The following is a 22,228-nucleotide window of genomic DNA, read 5'->3' on the forward strand; positions in this document are numbered from 1 at the left end:
TGAGTGTCATAAGAGGTAACCGGCATGAAACTCTGGTTGATGCAGAGTGCAGGCAGCATGGGGTTGCTGGTTGTTACTGTAATAGCCCATCCCATGGACCACCACCATGTCCATTTTTAAATCAGATTGTTTATTCTTGCTAGTGAGTTGTCTGAGTTCTTTATATATTTTGGATATTAACCCCTTATCACATATATGATTTGCAAATATTTTCTCCCATTCCATCAGTTGCCTTTTCATTTTGTTGATGGTTTCCTTTGCTGTGCAGGAGCTTTTTAGTTTGATGTAGTCCCACTTGTTGATTTTTGCTTTTGTGGCCTATTGCATTCCTTATCACATTCACCACAGTGGTGGGCACAGTGCTGTCTCTTCCTTCCGCTACAGCACCTCACCATTTATACAGCATTTTCTCACACAGCTTCTTTTCATCTTTGTACCGCTTGTGAGTTACACCTAGGTACTCCCCTTTGCAGAGATGTGACCTCGTTTTCCAGTGGCCACACAGGGGGAACAGTATTGCATTGAGGTCCTCTGGTCCTAGGAGTGCTCCGTCATGGAGCAGTGAGGGAGGAACAAATACTGGAAGGAGGACATTCATCAGGCTCTTTCTCAAACCATAGTAGGTAGCTCAGCTCCACGGGAAGCCGGCAGGTTATAGGTTCGGCCACTGGGATGGCTCTGAAATCTTAGACAGATTATCTGACCTTCTTCAGCCTCAGTTTCCCCAGCTGTAAAGGGGAGGTCATAAAAGAAACAGTCTCATAGGGTTGCTGTGAAGGTCCAACAAGATAATCCATACTTGCTTAGTGTACAATGCTTAGCACATAACAGGGCAACATAGAACATCTGGAACATGCACTGGTGTTTAAAGGAAGTCCAGTGTTTAAAGCCCAGTTTTAGTTAACAGCTTGGTCTACCTGAGCCTCAGTTTCCTTACCTGTAAAACAGGGTACTGTTAGCATTTACCTCCAAGTGTGATTGAGGATTAAATGAGCAGATTTATCTAAAGTGCTTAGAACTGTGCCAGGCCCAGTTAGTCCGCCCCTGCTGCTCCTAGACTCAGAGTCCCTCGCCCTCAGCCCTGGAGGTGAGTACTCAAAAGCCTCACAACAATGCTGTGCGGATGGCACAGCTTCCATCTATATTTGAATTTTATGATTAGGAAAGAGGCTAAAGTGATGGAAGCCTCAGTCAGAGATCCCTGGCTGCCTCAATCTCCAAATCTCCCAATTCTGCCCACTCTTCCGGGCCTGGCCGAAGACATTTTCCCTGCAAAGTCTTCCCTCGCTCATAACATGTCCACCCCTCCTGCCCCTGCCCCTGCCCTGCCCCTGCCCTTGCCCAGGCTGGAAGCATACACCTCCGGATTCCCACAGCACACAGCAGCCTCCCTGCAACACGCACAGGCTAAAACATCATATTGCCAATGTCTATATGCATTTGCACCTCCCTATTCTAGAGTGAGCTTTCCAGCTCAGAGCCAGCACTGTGACCAATTCATGTCTAAGTACATCCAGTACAGATGTAGCCTGGCTCGTGGTAGTAGATGCCATTTATCAACTCAATGCCTGAGTAAGTCTCTATTTCTGAGGATTCTGGAGAGAAATGGTGATTAAACATGCACATGCATGAAACAGGCACATGCATGGAAAAAGCCCAAGTATGTTACCACAGAGACACCATCATCATACGTGCAAAGCAGTGTGCAAGCCCTTTCCATACATTCCCTCATTTTAATCCTCATTTTACAGATGAGGAAACTCAGAGAAACCAAGACACTTGCTTAATATCACACAGCTTTGGCATCAACCTGGCAATCTTGGGGAAGCTTAACTCAGACCAGGAAACTGAGCCTGTAACTTGAGTGTGTCAGGAGGCCCAGAGCTCCTCCTCTCTACACTCACCACCCCAGCCCAGCCCTAGAGCTGCCAGGCTTCCTCAGTCCTCACACTGCATGCTGCCCTCTCCCCTTCCTGCCCAGGGGGTGGCACTGCCAGCAACCTCAGAGCCCTTTAACTGCCTAGCTCAAGCCTATTTGTGTAAAGTCCAACGCCTTTGTAGGCAGCCAGGAGGGTGCCGGCACCAGGCAGGGGTGGCTCAGTGTGAATGACAGGATTGGAGCTTGGCTGCACTTTGCCAGCTTCCTTCATAAGAGATCTCTTTATTACCTGGCAGGCGGGTACCTGGCTGCTGGGCAAAGCCAGCTTGAGAGGACAGATCAAGGCCATCTGGCCCATACAGCCTCAGAGGCTGCTTCACACTGTGGCCTACCTCAGGATGCCAGAGGAGCAGCCCACATGGCATCACTCCCACACCCTTAATCAATGGTGAGCATGCACTGCATTTCCAGGAATAGTGAAGATAAGTTGCGATCAATAATAATGACTGCATTTGTGCAGTAGTTCTGATTTATGGAAAATGGTAGTAATATTATTATATATTATAGTAATTAATGTTAATATTAATTCCACTTGACTTGAGCAAGGTTTGATGACCTCCTGAGAACCCACAGCTGAGACTCTAGCCCATGCCCTTCCTTGCTGTGCGCTGCCCCCGGCACCTACTCTCACTACGCCACTCAAGCCCACAGCAGGCATCTGCATGTGAGGCAGCCACTGGGCTGTGAATGGAAGAGGCTTGATCTTGCCTTCCATAGCACAGGCAGACTCTTGGAGTTAAACAAAAACATAAAACCTCATCCAGCCAATCCCCAATCTCACAGCTTCAACCAACCTCCTAGCCACCTGCTCATGTGTACTGTACCCACCTAACTCACATACCTGCAGAAACATCTCTTACTTCTGGTAAACCAGCTACATGCTAACATGCAACATGCTTTTTATACCTGCTTGATGTGCAAATATTAATACACATAAACATATACACATGCTTCTTGGTGTACACACACATACACACTCCTTAATATGCACACCTCACTTCATAAACACATCCAGAGCTCTCATAAAAATGCACATGAGTCCTGAATATATACTTGTCCCTTGGTATCTGGAGGAGATTGGTTCCAGAACCCCCCACAGATACCAAAATCTGCAGATGCTCAAGTCTCATATATATGTCGTATCCTATATAATAAAGAGGTAATATGCAAATTAACCCTCACGCCCTTGACCAGGCTAGCAGGGGGGTTAGTGAGGGGCAACCAAACGACTGAACCAGCAGGCTGCGTGGGGCAACCAGGCTGGCAGGGGGGCAGTTGGGGGTGACCAGGCTGGCGGGGGTGGCAGTTATGGGCAACCAGGCCAGCGGGGGGCAGGGGAGTGTAGTTGGAGGCAAGCAGGCTGGCAGGGGATGAAGTTGGAGGCAACCAGGCTGGCAGGGGGAGCAGTTGGGGGCAATTAGGCTGGCGGGGGGGGGGGCAGTGAGGGGCAACTAGGCCAGTAGGGGGGACAGTTGGGGGCAACCAGGCTGGCATGAGGGGCAGTAAGGGGTAACCAGGCTGGCAGGGGTGGGGGCTGTTAGGAGTGACCAGGCAGGCAGGCAGGTGAGTGATTAGGAACCAGCGGTCCAGGATTGTGAGGGGGATGTCCGACTGCCGGTTTAGGCCCAATCCCCACCTAAACTGGCAGTCAGACATCCCCTGAGGGGTCCCAGATTGGAGAGGGTACAGGCTGGCATGAGGGGACTCTCTCCTGTGCAAAAATTTTGTGCACTGAGACTCTAGTTTGCATATAACTGGCACACACCCTCCCGTATACTTTAAATTATCTCTAGGTTACTTATAATTCTTAATACAATGTAAGTGTTATGTAAATAGTTGTTATACTGTATTGTTTAGGAAATAATGGCAAGAATAAAAAGTCTGTACACGTTCAGTACAGACACAAACATGTAGGCCTAACTACATAATACACATCAGCAACAACATAACTTGTTTTCCCTGCAAATTTTTGATCCCTGGTTAGTTGAATCTACAGATGCAGAACCCTTAGATATGGAGGGCTGACTGTAATCTAAGTCTCACACTCAATATAAACTTCCCAAACCTATGCACACACAATCCTGCACACACATCCACATGAGTGTGCACACACTCTTGGATATGTAGATACACATGTACATATTTTCGCATACAACCCTGTATGTGAAGGTGTGTGTACACACACACATTCACACACACACAGGGCTGAGACCAAGAATGCTCTATCCCCTATGTGAGCCCCCAGAGTGTGTGGGCCATAGAAGGATGTCATGTCCCTTAAGGACCTGTAAATCATCCATCTTCTGGCTACATGTGGATGGCATTCTGGCAGTCCTCCAGTCCAGTCTTGCATGGCATGCACAGATGAGTGGGCCAAGGGCCAAGTTCTGAGCTGCAGCAACATGAACAACTGTTACATGGGCATGGTGCCTCCAGCCTTTTTGTCTCTGAACAGTGAGCCATGTTCTGGATCAGGCCTTGCCTAGGGCAAACATTTCCAACACCACAGGGGACCCCCTATAGAGTGGGGATAGCTATGTCAGGGTATAAGAGGCTAAAGCTTGAAGATGCATTTTAGCTGTGTGACTTTGGGTGGGTCATCTTAACCTCTCTGAACCTCAGTTACCACATCTGTGAAATAGGGGTGTAGATAAAATGAGATAATAAAGGTACATGAATGCCTAGCACATAGCAGAAATTAACAAACTTTTCAGGGTCACCCATTACCTCAGTGTTGCTAAAGCCAGTGGATAGTATTCATTCCTCACCCTGCTCCAGTGTTTGACTCTATGTTCCTGCACTCCTCACTGAAACACCTCTTGGTCCTCCAGCTTTCCCCCTCCTCTCGGCTTCTATGCCCACCTCTTGACATTGGAGTGCTCCAAAGCTCCATCCTTGCTCCTCTTCAGTCTTCTTAACTCACTCCTAGGTGGTGTCATCCAGTCTCAAAGCTTTAAAAGCCACCCCAAATTTGTATCTCCGGTCCCTTTGTGGTCTCCACCTGAATATTGAACAGGCATCTCCAACTTACCATGTCTAAAACTCCACCCCTCATTTTCCCTCCACAGACTCCCCCAACTCATCTTTCCAATAACTTTGACCCAAACTCTTGGAATCACTCTCAACTCCTCCTCTTTCTCTCACACTCCACATTAATCCCCCAGGAAGTATTGTTGCTTCAACTGCTACTTCCATCTCTTACCTGGACTTTGCAACAACCCCTTACCCAATCTCTCTGCTTCTGGCTTTCTTCCACCTTTCGTCTATTCTCAACCCAAACTCAACCAAGCATCTGAAGTTCTCTTTAAGCATTCTCTGCTCAAACTATCCAATTGTCACTTGTTTGTCTTAACTACAAGCCAAACTCTTCACAACAGACTCCCAGGCCCTACCAGTGTTTCTCATCAAGGAACACGTATTTGGGGCAGGAAAATGCTTCCATGTGGGTACTATCCTGTCTATAGGACAGTATAGGTCTAACATAGCCCTTGTCCCCTCAATGCCCGTAGAGCACTACTTTCCCTACATGTGCCCGGTATTATTTTGCTGTAGCATCTATGCCACAAACATATTCACCACAAACATTTTCACCCCATAACTAATTGGCTGTGAGGCAATTTTGCTGTAAAAAAAAATAATAAAAAAATAAATTCACAACAAATAGAGGGACATTAAAAATGAGTAACAAAATGAAAAAGACTTTATTGTGAAATACAGAATATTTGAATACATTTAAAATGTGTATAGATTCATGACAATACTGTGCAAATAATTGATTTTATATTGTGGATTGTATCTAAGCATTTGTTTTCATTCTACAGGAAAGGTGGATTCAACTCTGTACCCTAAAAGAGGCCCCTCAGTGCCTCTCTTTCTCCTCCCAGTATAGTGTGTTTCAAAATAAGAAACCAATGAACTCTTGGGGCAAAAATCTTCATGTGGAAGAAATGCTATTTTATTATTATTATTTTAGAGAGAATAGAAGAGAGGAGAAGAGACAGAGAGAGAGAAACATCGATGCGAGAGAGAGAGAGAGAGAGAGAGACACATTGACTGGTTGCCTCCCACATGTGCCTCAACCAGGGCCAGGGATCAAGCCTGCCACTGAGGTACATGCCCTTGACCAGAATCAAACCCACGACCCTTCAGTCTACAGGCCAACACTCTAACTGCTGAGCCAAACCAGCTAGGGCCGTGGTCGGCAAACTGCGGCTCGCGAGCCACATGCGGTTTTTTGGCCCCTTGAGTGTGGATCTTCCACAAAATACCACGTGCGGGCACATGTACAGTGTGATTGAAACTGCGTGGCCCATGTGCAGAAGTCAGTTTTCGGCCTGGGCGAGTCTATTTTGAAGAAGTACTGTTGATATTTGGCTCTGTTGACTAATGAGTTTGCCGACCACTGAGCTAGGGCAATGCTGCCTATTTATTTAAATGTTTTTATTGATTATTTAGAGAGAGAGTGAGGGAGATAGAGAGATAGAAACATCAATGAGAGAGAACATCATTGATCAGCTGCCTTCTGCACACCCCCTACTTGGGATTGAGCCCACAACCTGGGCATGTGCCCTGACCAGGAATCAAACCAGTGACCTCTTGGTTCATGGGTCGACGCTCAACCACTGAGCCATTCCAGCTGGGAAATGTTAACTATTTTCAAACACCACTATATGTAACTACTTTCTCCACCATTTCCTCAATGGAAAAATGAAACCAACCTGACCAATCTCCCACCTCATCCCCCCCGCCCCCCGCCAAAAAAATGTCCAACAGTTATTTTATATTTTTTACAGCAAAATTGCCTTTCAGCCAATTAGTTATGTGGCAAAAATGTTTGCAGCAAAAATGCTAGCAAAGATGACTATGGCAAAGATACTATCATGAAAGTACCTAGGCCCTCCCCCTTAACCCTGCCAGCCACTGTGATAACTAAAATGTTCCCACACATTTCCAAACACTGCCTGGTAAATTTGGAAATCCCAGCTGAGAATCTCTATAAGATTTGCTGCATCCCTGTCCTCGCCAACCCTCCCCTACATCCCATTGATGTTTCTGAGTTGGTCTCAGACTACCCTCCCTGCACGTCCTCTGCTATTTTACTGGACCAACCAGACAGGCTCCTGTGCTAGGCCTACGTGCTGGCTGTGGTCTCTACCCGGAAAGTACCTCCTGTTGCAGATAACTCCTTTCTCCAGGTCTTTGCTAAGGCACTATCTTCTCAGTGAGGCCTTCCCAGAGCACCCTGTTTGAAATTGCAAATCCCTTGATTCCCACGCCCCACTCTATTTTTCTCTTGAGCATCAGATGTACTATATGTGTTTATTATTAATCTCACTTATTTTTTGTCTGTAAGCTTCACACAGGGATTTGGAGATTTGGGGTTCACTGCTGTACCCAGTGCCTGAAATAGTAACTGGTACACAGAAGACAATCAATCAATATTTGTTAAGTGAAAGAAAAGATATAGATGCTATGAACATAAACTTACCTAGAGAAGAAAACAAGCACTTTTAAGTCACAGGAATAAAAAATTAATTTCATTCTTAGAAAGGACTGGAGTATGCTCAGCTTGGGGTGGTAAGTAGTGGAAGAGGCTACAAGAACCTCCGTTTATTTCTCAAATCAGTTCAGGAAAACTTCCTGAAGAGATGGGTTTTGTGGACTCCCCTTCAGCTTGTTTTGAAGCAGATTATAACACCCTGGCAGCTCTCCCACCCCTAGGGAACAAAAGTGAGCCAAGCTAGAAGAGTGTTGAAAAGTTTTCAGTCTGGGAAGCACACTCCATGAATCTTATTTCTACCATAATTTACCTGTAGGACACTAAAGTAGCAAGTCTGCAGTTGCAGGGCCAAGTTCAAATGAATCCCCTTGATAATATCTGCCCACTCCCACCCCTGGACCCACAGAAAACCCACCCCAAATGATCACACAGAGGCAAGCCTTCCAAACTCTCGGCAGACAAGAAGAACGAACCTAGATTCACAGCTATACAATGAAATACTTTGCAGCTATTAAAAAGAATGAGGCAGTTATTTTTATACTGAAGATGGTGGCTCAACCACAAGATTGTGCACAAAGCCCACACAGGGACACACCTAGAGTGACCAACTCAGGTGACTGGGGAGGCTGAGCCACTGGGCCCTACAGGACAACTACTACACACAAGGCTACTCTACCAATTCCAGGAGACATAGCAGCTCTACCTAATACGTAGAAACAAACACAGGGAAGCAGCCAAAATACAGAGACAAAGAAACATGTTACCAATAAAAGAAATGGAAGCAAGCAAACTACTGGATACAGAGTTCAAAACCATGGTTATAAGGTTATTCAAGGATCTTTATGAGACATTCAAGGTTCTTAGTGAGAATGTCAAAGACATGAAAAAGGATCAGTCAGAAATTAATCAAACAGAAACTGAAATAAAGAATAATTTACAAGGATTCAACAGTAGAGTAGAGGATTCAGAGAATCAAATCAACGATTTGAAATATGAGGAAGCAAAAAACACCCAATCAGAAGAGCAAAAAGAAAAAATAATTAAAAAATGTGAAGATAGTGTAAGAAGCCTCTGGGACAACTTCAAGCATACCAATATTTGCATCATGGGATTGCCAGAAGGAAAGAAGAGAAAGCAAGATACTGAAAACCTATTTGAAAAAATGACAGAAAACTTCCCTTACCTGGTGAAAGAAATAGACTTACAAGTCCATGAAGCACAGAGAGTCCCAAACAAGAGGAACCCAAAGAGGCCCACACCAAGACACATCATAATTAAAATGTAAGGGTTAAAGACAAAAACAGAATCTTAAAAGCAGCAAGAGAAAAATAGTTAGTTACCTTCAAGGCAGTACCCACATGACTGTCAGCTGATTTCTCTACAGAAACTTGGCAGGCCAGAAGTGAGTGGCAAGAAATATTCAAAGTGATGAATAGTAAGGACCTACAACCAAGATTACTCTATCCAACAAAGCTCTCATTTAGAATTGAGGGTCAGATAAAGGACAAAGAGCTTCACAAATAAGAAAAAACCAAAGGAGTTCATCACCACCAAACCAGTATTACATAAAATGTTGAAGGGTATTCTTTAAGAAGAGGAAGAGGAAGAAGACGAGATTAAAAAATATGAATAAAATGGCAACAAATATATATCTATCAACAATTGAATCTAAACATCAAAATTAATGAACAAGAAATCTAATGAACAAAATAAACTGATGAATAAAATATCATCAGAGGCATGGAAGCATAGAACAGACTGATGAATCTCAGAGGGAAGGTGGAGTGGGAGCAGGAAGAGATTAACCAAAGATCTTACCTATGGACACAGACAGCAGGGTGGTGAAGTGGTGGGGTGGGAACTGGGTGGAAGGGGGCAATGGAGGGGAAAAGGGGAACATCTGTAATACTCTCAACAATAAAGACAGATTATTGGGGGGGGGGGAAGCAAGGTGAGGTACAGTGTAAAATATACTACCATTTGTGTAAAAGAACATACATGCATGTGTACATGCACATACACACTTAAATGTATATACAATTCCCTGAAAAGATACATGAGAAATTGTTAACATTGGTTGCTGGTGGGGTGACAGTGGGGGTGAGTGGGTTGGAAGTGGGTGGGAAGACACTTTTCATTGTAAACTCTGGAATCTTGTAAATTTTGTAGTATGTCAATATATTACCTACTTGAAAAGAGTGAAATAAATTTTAAAAAGAACACAACCAGATTGACAAAATAAAAACCAATAGGTCCTTATAAACAGTTCCACCTTTTTTTGATGTTAAAGTGCAAGCCACCTGCAAAACTATAGGGGCCTGGAGTCAGAGAACAGAGTCCTTCAAGCAGAAGGAGCCCAAGGGCTTTAGCTGACCGGTCCCTTCTTGGCGTGAGGCTGAGAAAGCCAGTGAGTTCCTAGGCACCAATCACCGTTCAAAGCCAGGCTGGGTCAGAACTTGCCTGGTTGAGGCAGGAGGTTAAGGGGGGGTCTGGCCATACCCCATGGACCGAAGGGCTCCCTTCTGGCTCCTGTGTAGGAGAGCAGTGATAAGAAGGCACAGCAACCCACAAACCACTGCATCAGGACGTGGTAGGCTTAGGTGTGTTCCCCTTAAAGAAAAAAAGGCTGGGGTTGGGGAGATAGTGGACAGAAAGGCCAGGGAAGGAGGTATGACTCTCTTCAAATACGTGAGGGGCTGCCAAAGAGGAAAAGAGGAGTTTGTTCTGAGTCCCCTGCAAGACACAGAACGGTAAGAAGTGTGCTCTACCTTCAAAAGCACTTTCTGGCCAGTTCTTGCCAGAAGGATCCCAAAATAATAGCAACTACTCTACTTGGAGTCCTTACTGTGTGCTTGGCTTACTTGGTGATTTGCTGGCATTACCTCTCAATTTTCACAGCAATCCTACCAGGTTAGTACTAATTGTGTCCCCATTTTGCAGATAAGAAAACCAAGGCTGTCGCTGATCAAGATCACACAGTAAATACATGACGGAGTCAGGATTCAAACCCAGTGTCACACTCTGAGCTATTATGCTTCATCACAGGTTGGCTTAGAATTCTAAGATTATGTGATCCATTAAATTAAAATATAAATATGGGGGTACTAAGAGCTGGGCTTTTCTTGCGAAGGTGTCTTGGGAACAAGGACGGTTATGGAAGGTGGATACTGAGAAGTTGGACCTCGGTGACACCATCCTGGTCCCCCACCTTCTTCAAAAGGAATCCACTCACAGCAGCCTGGGCTGGGCCTATGGAGGCGGGGAGAGGAGCGCACGTCAGCCCGGAGGGCCCGCACCCTTGGGGAGCAGCCTGAGTGGAGGGTGAGTGGGTCGTGATCTGAAGCCTGAGGCCGCCGGGATCCCAGGCGCAGCGGCTGCAGGAGCAGCAGGGCTGGGCGGTGACGCAGCGGGGGCGGCGGCGGCGGCGGCTGCGGCGGCGCAGGGGATGCTCCCAGACGCCGTGGGCGGGCGGCGTGCGCGCCAGGCTGAGCCGGCGAGGGCGCTGGGGCCGAGAGAGACCCAGGGAAACAGCCACAGTCGGGAGACCGCCCTGCGCTGGGGCCGGGGTAGCGTGGGTGGGAGGGGAACCCAGGGGAGCACCGAGGACTCGGGAAGCCGGCGGGGGCGCCGCGCCCCTCCTTCTCCTCGGCCCCCGCGCACGCCGCGGGCCGCCAGAGCCTGCGCTCCCAGGTGTGGCGCGGGGCGGGGCGGGGCGGGACGGCGCCAGGGCTGCGCTTCCCTGTGTGTGACTCAGCACCGCCTCACCGGGTGGGGGCGTGGGCCCGCCGCGCGGGGCTGGCGGAGTGCGTGGGCTGGGAGATTCCATTCTGCTTGTCAGCAGCTCCGGCCGCCCACGCGGCAGCAAGCCTGACTCCGCGTTCCCTCCCACCGAGAAGCCCCCGGGACACGGAGGAGGAAGGGCTTCCCCAGGCTTTCGGAGAGAGATTGCGGTCGGAGGCGGGAGAGGGGACCCCAGGTGGGGAGAGGGTTGGACCTAATCTCTGCCTTCCAGCTGCTCCCGGATTTTCAGCAGTAATGACCTGAAGGAGCCCAGTGGAAATTCCTGGGGTATGTAGAGCTGGAAGGCCCTGCAGAATTCACGTCATCCTTGCAGACCTGCAAGGCCGCCATACTTAGAGCCCGCAGGTGTCTGTTTCCTCTCTCTCTCTCTCTCTCTCTCTCTCTCTCTCTCTCTCTCTCCTGAAAGGACGAGTGAATTCATTCTCTCCTGGTCCCCCATTCTGAGCTCCCTTCCTAAGGCTCTTCTCATTTGGAAATCACTTTTCACATCTAGGCTGGGCCCTTCGTGCTGCAGCAACCTCTAAAGAGCTCTGCTTTGCCACAGACTTGGTCAGCTGAGTGGAGAGAGGGGCAAAAAGTGATTGTTCCTATTGGCCTAGAGAAAGGGAGGGGGTTGCTCCAGACTTACACTTGGCTTCTGTGAAGGTGGGCACGGAACTCAGGAGTCCTGGCTTCTTGGTGGAGACCAGCGGCTTGGAAGGAAAGTGTCCCCCTTATCTGTCCGTGGAATTCCCTATGGCCTTCCCTGGTGGAATCTTATGAGTTAAGTAGCTCTAAGAATGTCAAAGATGGCAAATAGCCACTTTGGAAGCATTCTGGGCATCTGTTTGTAAAGCCCAGGCTGTGCACAGGAATCACTGAAACTGGATGCAAGCAAGGGGTTCCCAACTACTTTGTAGAGTTTCTGTTGCTGCTGCTGTTTTTAAATAATCATTGTGTTGAGTTGATGGCTTGAATGAATAGCGTGGTCGATTCAAATCATTTATCAAGAAATTATAGACTTACCTTGCCTCTCTGCCTGGTATGTGGGGTGCATTCCTCATTGTAGGCAGGGAGACAGCGGTTTGACCTGACTTATCCAGATCCCTGAGAGGTCATGTGGTGCAAGGCCAAGGCCAAAGCTAGGCCAAATCAGGTGCAGGGAAACCCCACACTGCAGCCTTCCCTGCATCCCCGGCATCTCCCTGCTGCCGGGTTAATGAGCTTCCAAATATAATAGCTCAGTAGAGAGTCCCAGACGCCCACCCCTGCACCCATCCACCCTCCAGATAGCCTTCTTCCCAGGAGCTTACAGCCTCCAGAGACTGCAAACCCCCTGATCCCCAGGCTCCCTTGAGACAGAGAAAGCCTAGAGCCAGGCACTGTAGACTCACCCCATTTTGTAGAGGAAAAGACCCAGAAGGAACTGGCCAGCCAAGAGAGATGAAACAAGCCATGCAGAGAAAGAAGAAGGAACTGCGAGTCCTGATAGGGAGACAGACCAGGGTGTCATGGGGAGGCAGGAAGAAGACCTCTGTTGAGCTTTGCTGTGAGGCCCACACATCTTCTGCATGGTGTGGGTGACATCAGTCTCCCCCAGCCCAAGTCAGTAATACACTCACCCATGCGCAGCTGTATCCACTCAGTCCCACACACACATCCATACCATACACACCCCCGCTTACCCCTCAGCCCCCTGTTAGTGCCCTAACATTTCCCTGAACAGACGTGACGCTGCCTGATGCAGAAATAGGAAGGAAAGTCCTCGATAGAGCCTGGGTGTTGGTTTTTGCTGCGTTCCCAGGCCAAAGGGTGATCCCAGTATCCAGCTCACTCTCTGTCTCTTTCTACCTAGAGACATGGCCACAATTTAAGCTTCCTTTCCCTCCCATTATCATAGACCCATTACACATTTCTAGTTCAACCTGCTGAGGAGGCCGTGTGTGTGTGTGTGTGTGTGTGTGTGTGTGTCTGAGATGAAACGCTCAAGTGCTTTGTCATGCTTAATAATGCAGCTTCCCAGGCTGAGGACTGGACTTGTCAGCAGCAGACACAGAAAGAGAGGAGGGCTCACATGGATAGAGTTGTTAGCTGGGAGGAGCACACATGTCCCCATCACTCCCCAAACATCCTTAAGAGCTGAGCCTCAGATCCAGGTTTTCACACAGGCTCAGCTGCAGAAACTGCTATTGGGCCTAAGCACAGCTTATTTGCCCAGTGGGGCCTCCCTCCAGCTGACCTCTCTCCCTCCACTCAACCACCTATGAGCTTGCCTGAGCCCTACACACTAAGAGTTTATTCATTCAAGCAGTGTTTATCAAATACCTCCTAGATGTTGACTTAGCCTCTCATCCCTCATTCTCTTCAGGCCTATGCAACACCAGCCTCTACTGTCTGCTAGCCCTTCCTGCCCACATCTTCCTGCTCCATAGCTAACCCCAATAGGGTTGTGTGAAATTTTTCCTTCCAAAATATTATTTTAAGATGCTAGAGAGAATCAAAAGAGGTTACCAAGCACCAGGTGCTCCTTAAATTCCTGCCTTATGACTTTACACATGAAGCTCATTGGAACAGTATCCCTTCTATGGCTCAGATAATTACTTTTCCAAGACAAGCCAATGAGGGAGTGCCCAGTTCCATCCCCTTTGCTTGCCAGGTCCAGACAAGACAGTTCCAACTCCATGCAAAATATAGCAGTGATAAAGATCATGTAAGTTCTGGACAGCCCCCTTCATGGGCCCTTCAACTCCTTATGAGCCTCTTGACCTGGCCCTTAGTCAACCATGGCAACCTCCGCCCTTATCAAACCTGTTCTCAGACATGGCTCAAATACACTCTTTCATGCTGAAGTGTAAAAGGCTGATATAGCTAAATGTGTTGTTTTTCTCCTGTCCTCAGATAGTTTACATTTTAACAAAGGGGATAACCTTGAAGTACCAAGGAATCCCTAATTGTGGAATATCTGATGAAGAGTTCTGCCACTAACTAGTTTGGAAGCACCAGTCACTTGTATCTTGGGCCGAGAAGTTTGGATCAAATGACCTTTAATAGGACCTTTCTAGCTCTGACATTCACCTGACTCCTCAGAGGGGCTGAGGAACCCTATTCCATTTCCTAAAGCCCTCCATCCCCTGTAGCTATGGCTTAGAGGGAATGGCCTGATGCCAGTACAGAAAGTGGGCAGGGAGTTGGACAGGCCTGCGTGCTCTCTGTCCACAGTAGCCTGCCCACTTGCTGAAGACAAGAGGCACCATTCAGTGCATACACCAGTCTTGCAGTGTTACATAACCCTCCCAGATGGGATATTCCAAACAAAGAGCAACAGCAAAACAGCACACACACACACACACACACACACACCAGCAGCAGCAGCAGCCTTTGCCTATGGTGGCCTCACAGCCACAACCACCCTGGGAGAGAATTTTAGAAGCCCACCATCTCTACTTTTCCAGTTGTTTTGTTTTTCCTAGGAGGTATTTCATCTAAGAAAGTCTTTCTCGAGAAGAAACTCTTTTACGTTCTATGCTTGACCTGATAAAGCAGAATCCTCCCCTAACCTCTACTTACCCATCCACCGCCAAAAAAACCCACAACAACACACCAGGCCTCTCCTTTCCTCAGTTCATCCTGCTATTCTTTTCAGCTTTCTGACCTCAGAGTCCTGAAAAGAGCAGGTCTACCCTTCCATCCCCGGGCTGGAAGAATTTGAAGGAGTGGATTTAGTTTTCATTCATTTCAGGTCAGAGGCAGTCTCCTGGTTCAGGCCCCATTGTTCCCACCCTCCCTTCTGTCCTTCGTAAGTCTGTATACTTGATGAGACTGTAGTTTCTACATTTAGAAAATGGGTGATCATCCTTATTACCATAGGGCATTGGGTGATAACTCAGATCCTTTCAATGACCTTAAGTACAAATCCCCAAATACAACAGATGAGATTTAAGTTGGGCTTAAGGAAACATTTCTCAGCTATCAAATTGTGAGCCTTCAACATAGATCACTAATGGATGGTGGATTTGGCCTGCCTGGCTGCATTTCAGTGTAAGCTGTACATTCATGTATCTAGAATTGCTTGGGTGCACATTGTCCAGAGGTAGAAGGGCAGATGGGGAAAGGACAGATGGGATAGCTGGCCTGTAAGAAGGGAGGGAATCCTGCCTGGATCCCAGTCTGTAACTATGGTCTGACTGTGGATGAGTCCTGGGCCCTGGGTTCTCTATCTCTAGAAATACTTCAATGTATTGAGCACTTACTATGTGCCCAGAACAATACTAAGCAACTGATACTATTTAACTTTTAAACTTTACAACAACCCTTCAAAGCACATACTACTTCTCATTTTATAAATGAGGAAACAGAGGCTCAAAGAAGGTAAGTAATGAATGTAGGGTCTCGCGCTGGTAGTAGGAGAGAAGGATTCATACTTAGCTTTGCCTGACTCCAAAACTCATGTTCTTCATCCCCTAGATCTGTGATCGGAAACTCATTAGTCAATAGAGCCAAATATCAACAGTACAACGATTGAAATTTCTTTTGAGAGCCAAATTTTTTAAACTTAAACTAAATAGGTAGGTACCTTGTTATTAACTTAATTAGGGTACTCCTAAGGCTTAGGAGGAGCCACACTCAAGGGGCCAAAGAGCCGCATGTGGCTCGTGAGCCGCAGTTTGCCGACCACTGCCCTAGATCTTGACAATTCTGTGATTCTCTGGTTTTCCTTTCAGCCTGAAAAATCTAATTTCTCCCTCACTCCTGATCCTTTTTCGTTGAGTTGCTATTTCCTCATTGCACGAAATGGAGATGACTACCTCTCCCTCTGTTGAAACCAGAAGCCCTTTGCAGCCCCTGTGGGAACCTGCAGAGGAGGAAAGAGCTGCAGTGCCCAAAGCCTTGGAAAGCTGCCAGATGGCCTTGTGTCTGGGGACCTGCGAGGTGCCATCAGAGTCCCAGAAACTCTTACTAAGAAACCCCATACTAAGCTGCTGCTGCCCTGTGTCCAGGTCACTGAGGGTATGTTTGGGCCCCCATGAAAAATATTTAAGTTTCCCAACAAAGCCAGTCTGTCTGAAAATCTTTACATAGGATTTAAATTCAGGATCCGAATCTCTTTCCAGATCATGAGCGGAGCTATTTGTCCCAGCTCCCCTCTTCCTTTTCATATCACCCTCCCTTTCATTGGTTCTCCACCCAGACCTGACCCCTTCTATTTTCATGAGTGACCTTTGAAACTCAGGCTGCACAGATATTTGCTGAATCAGCAGCACCAACTGCTGCTCCTCTTGCTTGGTTTTGGGCCAACGGGAAAATGCTCCAGGCTGCCACTGTGAAGCCCCACGGTGTTGACTATGTTGGTCTGGGAAGGGCTCAGGAGTAAGGAAGGAAAGAGTAGGGGTAGAGCAAGGCAAAGGGGGTTGGTGAGGAGGAGAAAGGCCATCAGCATTTCCCAGAAGGCAGGATGACTTGTTTCTCTTGAATTGTGTTCTTTTTGGCTGAATGGGAAGGAAGCGTAGCAGTCTGGGCCATTGGAAAGGAGGGGGACAGAAAATCTTTACAAATGCCCACTCCATGTCAGCTTCCAGGTGAGCAAAAAGCCACACACTCCCTCCCCTCAGTGAGCCTTCGTTCTGGCCCCATTTTCCAGCTAACCAGCTACAAGTCCTCTCCTTGCAGCAGACAGAGGAAGAGAAGGGGCATAGGCAGGTTGGTGAGCATTGGCTCAGCAACCAGGCCTTCTGTCATGCGATAGACAAGGACCCCAAGTCCCAGGGCTTTCCTTACCCTATGGATAGGGTTTTGCCTGGAGGGAGGGGATAAGGGGATTAGGGAACTATGTCATCAGAAGACAGGATATATGCAGATGCTGTAGTGATTCCATGCACTGAATCTTCTGGGCCCTGTCCTCCATCCAGCTAGCCTTGACTCTTACTGTTCCTGACACAAACCCTTGAGTCCAACCAATAAAACCTTCTCTCTGGACTCTGAATGTGATTTGTATGCTCCCCCCTTTCACCATTCTGTTCTGATAGAGGGTAGCTCTAGGCAGCTGCAATCTGCTTACACTTGTTTGGATGTTTCCAAATATGTGTCTCCTGCATGTTGAACCACAACTGTTTGCTTATTTCCTCTTTCCACAGCACACAGAATGCAGGGTTTTGAATTAACTGGACAATTGATACAATAGAGTTGACTGACTGATAGACCTTCATACTCTTTTAATAGCTCTCAGGATGGGTTGGCCATGAGTTGCACCTCCAAACAGAGACACCTACTCCAACCAGCACCTTTGATAACAGGGTAAAAAACACTTCCAACGATCTTCTAACCAGCCTCCAGCCTCCAGTCAGTATAATAACTCAAAAGATGACCCAATATTTATTTTATGCTGAGAGGGTGGGAGTGGAGAGGGGGAGACTTCCCTATGCAGCTTAAGGAGAAGCAAAATATAGAAAGAAGAAAATATGGGAGAGAGAAAGTGTGTGAGGGGCAGGAAGAAAGGGGCAAGAAAGAAGAAAAGAAGAGAAAGGGTGGATGGTGAGGAAGAAGTGTATAGAAAAAAAACTAAGGAGGAAGGAAAAGAAAAAGGACAGGCGCTACTGAGCCATTCAGACTTCATGGCCACTTGGAGGTGGGGAGTTTGGGGTAGGGGCTAAATTTGAATTATAATGCAAGGTTCTTACCTAGCCTCCCCAAATCCTCTGCCCATGGGCTTGGGTATGTTGGCAAGCCCTGGGGTCCAGGTGCTCTAAATGCATAGCTGGATGGCTGGGCAAACCTGTGCTCAAACAGAGAAACTGTGGTCATACTGAAGCCAGTAGCTTCAAGTAGGGCCATATGCTTCCATGGCAAGGAGGAGACTTTGCCAGGTCAGGCTGAGGTTCTGGCTTCAGCCAGGGAGAGCATAATCAATTCTGTAGATGTAGTGAGCCTTGATTGAAAAAATAAAGAGGAGGAAGCTAAGACTGCTGCTTTCATTAAGAGGCAAAAGCAGTGGGGGCTGAAGCATAGCAAGAGCCAGGAAACATGCAAAGAAAGAATTTTAACCCCCGAAGTCTCTTCTTCCATGATGTCTCCGCAATCACTTATCTCCATAATGTCACTTCCTTGGCCTAATTTCCAAGGCCACCATTATTTTATCTCCCTCAGCTGAAAGAGGGAGCGAGGCCAAGCTGCATATTAATGCTGATCTGATGACAATTAAACAATCCATTATTTCTCAGTCCCAGGTTCCCTAGGGCTCCTGCTTCTCCTGGATTTGGGCAGGAAGAGGAGTTCCGTGGATAAGAGACAACTGTATGATGAGATAACGCATCTAACACAGTGCTTGGCCCCTCGTAACCCTCACCTACCCTTCAGCAACCTCACCAGGGCCTCATTTTCACTATAATGAGGCCAGGGAAGGGAAAGTATGAAATTAGAAAAGAGTTCAGCAAAATTACAATCCAAAGACACCCCCCCCCCCCCCCCCGTCATCTCTTCCTCCACTTCAGCACCCCCAGTAGAGAACTGATTCAGCAGGGAGTTCCCTAGGAGAAATACTGGGGAGAGCGCTGCTGGCTCTGCTCTTCTCCTCCCCTAACTCTATCCATGGAGATATCTCCCTGCCTGCTGGCTGCATCTAGCTCTGCACCATTGAGAGGCATGGAGAGGAGGACGGACATACAAGGAGGATGTCATGGGTAGAGAGCAGGCTGAGGCCAAAGATCTGGTCAACAAAGATAATCCCTTCCTGAAGTCCTGTGGGGAAAATTTGGGTTGAAGCAAAACAGTGGGGAGAAATGAGTGGTCCAAAGGCATCCGGCAAGCCAACAGTTCACATCTATGGAAGAGAGAGTGCCTTGGGAAGGAGGTGAGCCATGCATGTCCATACCCAAGCTCTCTAAGTCTCTTGGTGTTCAGACTTGGGGAGCAGGAGAAAAAGCTGGAGGATCTGGATAAATGAAGGAGCTACCAGTGATATCAACCTTTTAGTGCCTGGCACAACTTCCTACGTGAGAGATTTCCAACAATCTCTACTCTCTTCCACCACTCTAATTATTTCTTATTTTTGTTCTGCTTTCCTGGGAAGCAGAAGCAGGACAAGGGAGAAGGAAAAACATGTTTCCTCTCCAGTTTTGCCATATGAGGCTGGATGGAATCCAGATGGTTCCTAAACCCCTGAATTCCCAGCAAGAGCACCTGGGCAGGAGAGTTAGGGCTCTCTAAGCCACTGTGGGGGCCACAGCAAAGTTTTTATTCAAGAAAAAGGATCTTTTATCAACCTCTCTGGCCCACATAGTATCCTGAAGGGATGCAAACAATGTGGGGTGCAATGAAAGAGAAGGAGATAATAAAGAACAAGAGGAAAGGAATCAGGTGAAGAACCATCATTTTTATGAAGCCATGGCTGCCCTCAGGAAAAGGGAATGAAATAGTTTTTATCTCCCTATTTGGGGGGAAAGCCACATAGTATCATGGGCCTTTTAACTAGCTATGAGCATAAGGGAAAACTGACTTTCTTCTTTTTATGCTAGATAAGGAAAGAAAACAATGAAACCAAAGGGTGGGCAATTGGACCACTGAGGGAGCTAAGAAAACCATCTTCTTGGGGGTTCAAATCAAATGCTTTAGGTCAGCCAACTCAGATGGTCCTAGACCAGTGATGGCAAACCTATGACATGCGTGTCAGAGGTGACACGCGAACTCATTTTTTTGGTTGATTTTTTTTGTTGTTAAATGGCATTTAAATATATAAAATAAATATCAAAAATATAAGGCTTTGTTTTACTATGGTTGCAAATATCAAAAAATTTCTATATGTGACACGGCACCAGAGTTAAGTTAGGGTTTTTCAAAATGCTGACACGCCGAGCTCAAAAGGTTCGCCATCACTGGCCTAGACCTTTCCCCCTTAAGTCTCATGGTTTTGGTCAAATCTACCCTGTGAGCTAACATGTCCTGACCCAACTTCTCTAACCTACAGTAGATGTGAGGAGAACATGGGTTTTTAAGAAATATATAAAAATCTTCACAAGTATCCCCAGATCTAAAGCACAGCAAGACTGGATGAAGATGAGATTCTTGGCTCTTTTCCCTCTTTCCCCTAATCAATTCCGTTAGCGTCATCATTGTCAGGATCAGGTGCTGACCAGGTGCTGATTTCCCCAGAGCTGTTCTTCCATGCAGTTATCCCATCACCTCTAATCAGAGAAAGGAAACTGACATGATCACAGCTTTCCCAATACTCAGGGGAGAATATTCCAGTCCCCTTTCATCTCTTCTTTCCATATTCCTAGTTTATGGATATTGTGTGTGAAGAAAGAGCTCAAGGTCCTAGAGTCCCTCGTGGGGGGTTACTATTTCTCTCGCAACTCAACATGAGATTTCAGTTATCACCAAAAATCCAAAGGGAAAGAAGATTGGCAGTCACTAGACCTAACAGAGAGATTTAAACAGGAATTACACTGAAATACCAACTCCGTTTGGCAACTGTCTCTCTCATCATTGTTCCCTTTGTACGACTGCCAACCACCCTGCACAGAAATCCTCTTTGAGTCAGAGGGAAAGCTATAACCAGACTGAGTCCTCATACTATAACTCAGTCCTCCATTAGCTTGGTGGGTTGTTACCTTGCACCCCTTTAGTTCTGTGGGGATTCATAAGAAAGGCAGTCACTCAGGTCAGAGCAGCATAAGATTCCCCAAATGAGCCACTCCTGGCTTTGAATCCCACTGCATCAATTAAAGAGCCAGCTCATCTTCTATCTACAGCACCCCCCCCCCCCCGCCCCTGACTTTTTACATCATTCCTGCTTTATCCTCTGCCTCCTGAATTCCCTCAGACCCAAGTCTACTCTTCCTGGACCCTAGCCTTTTTAAAGCCCTTAACATGCCTGTTTGCCAAGCCTCCATCTTTTTCATATCTTACTACTCATTGAAATAATTTTACCACTCAAACTCTCTCCTAAGATTTTTCCAACTTAAATACATTCTCCAACTGTTCCCTTTTCTTCAGTTTAATCTTCACCCCAACTTTCTCTTAATCTTGTCCCCGTTAAGAACTGCTAGTGTTCAACATCCCCAATCACTTAAACCAAATTTCTTTCTTCTTTGCCCCTAATGATGGTTTGGATATTCCCCTTTTCTCCAACAACCCCCAAACCCTCTCAAACACTGATATCATTTCCTCCTTTTCCCCAAATCTCCTTGACACACTTCTACCCTCAGGCATCTTCCCGCCCCTTCACTTCACGTTACCTTAGTCCTTCAGATTCTTAAGTGCACCCATTTCCCCCTTGGCTCTTCCTCATACCCATTTGCTTCCCTTTCTCCCACCTCAACTGTCCGCAAACCCTCTTCTCCACTCACTCAGGTCTCCTGCTCAGGACGCCCTTGCCGAGAGCAGCGGGGGATTTGTGCTGAAGGAGGGTTCCAGCGGCAGCGCAACAACTCGGGGGACGCTCCTTCTCCTTGTTGGCGATGGCCCCTGACGCCCCTGTCTGCTGGTGGGGCGACTGGGGTGCTTGCGCCCTGCTGCTGTGGCCGGGTGAGGGATGCACCAGGAACTGTCCGTGGTGCTGAATCGGTGGCTGCTCCGGTACAGTCTGTGGCGAGGTGGGCGGGAGCTGTCCGTGGTTCTGGAGCTGTTCCTGGGCGACAGCAGTGGCGGTGGCGGCGGTGACTGGGATAGCGGGCAGCGGGGCTGGGGACGGAGGAGCGAGCCCGGGCGGCGGCTGAGCTTGCAGCAGCTGCTGGTGTTCCCACAGGCTGCGGTTCTCGGCGCTTAGCTCATCCAGCCGCCGCTCCAGCTCATCAATACGCTGGCGCTGGGTGTGGATGAGGCTCTGCTGGTTCTGCACGATGGCCGTGAGCTCCTTAAGATAGAGCACGGCACGCACCGGATTCTCCAGCAGGCTCTCCATGCCGCCCGCCGCCGCCTGCGCCCTGCCTTCGCCTCGGCAGGCGGCAGGGAGCGGGAGGGCGCGCAGCGATCCGCTCGCTTCCCTCTCCGCCGTCCCAGCCGCCCTCCCCGCCGCC

At 47.7% G+C, this 22,228-nt stretch overlaps 1 protein-coding gene across 1 annotated transcript in view; it reads right to left on the bottom strand.

Annotated features, from left to right (window-relative positions):
* Positions 1–22,130, bottom strand: part of IQSEC3 (IQ motif and Sec7 domain ArfGEF 3) — a 107,199-nt gene extending 85,069 nt beyond the window's left edge. The window contains exon 1 of the mRNA XM_081083663.1: positions 21,560–22,130. Within this exon, the coding sequence (XP_080939789.1) occupies positions 21,560–22,113 (554 nt within the window). The 5' untranslated portion in view covers positions 22,114–22,130. The remainder of the gene's footprint in view (positions 1–21,559) is intronic.
* Positions 22,131–22,228: the final 98 nt, after the last annotated feature.

The sequence above is a fragment of the Myotis nattereri genome (assembly GCF_964212035.1).
Source record: "Myotis nattereri genome assembly, chromosome: 2".
Classification (NCBI taxonomy): domain Eukaryota; kingdom Metazoa; phylum Chordata; class Mammalia; order Chiroptera; family Vespertilionidae; genus Myotis; species Myotis nattereri.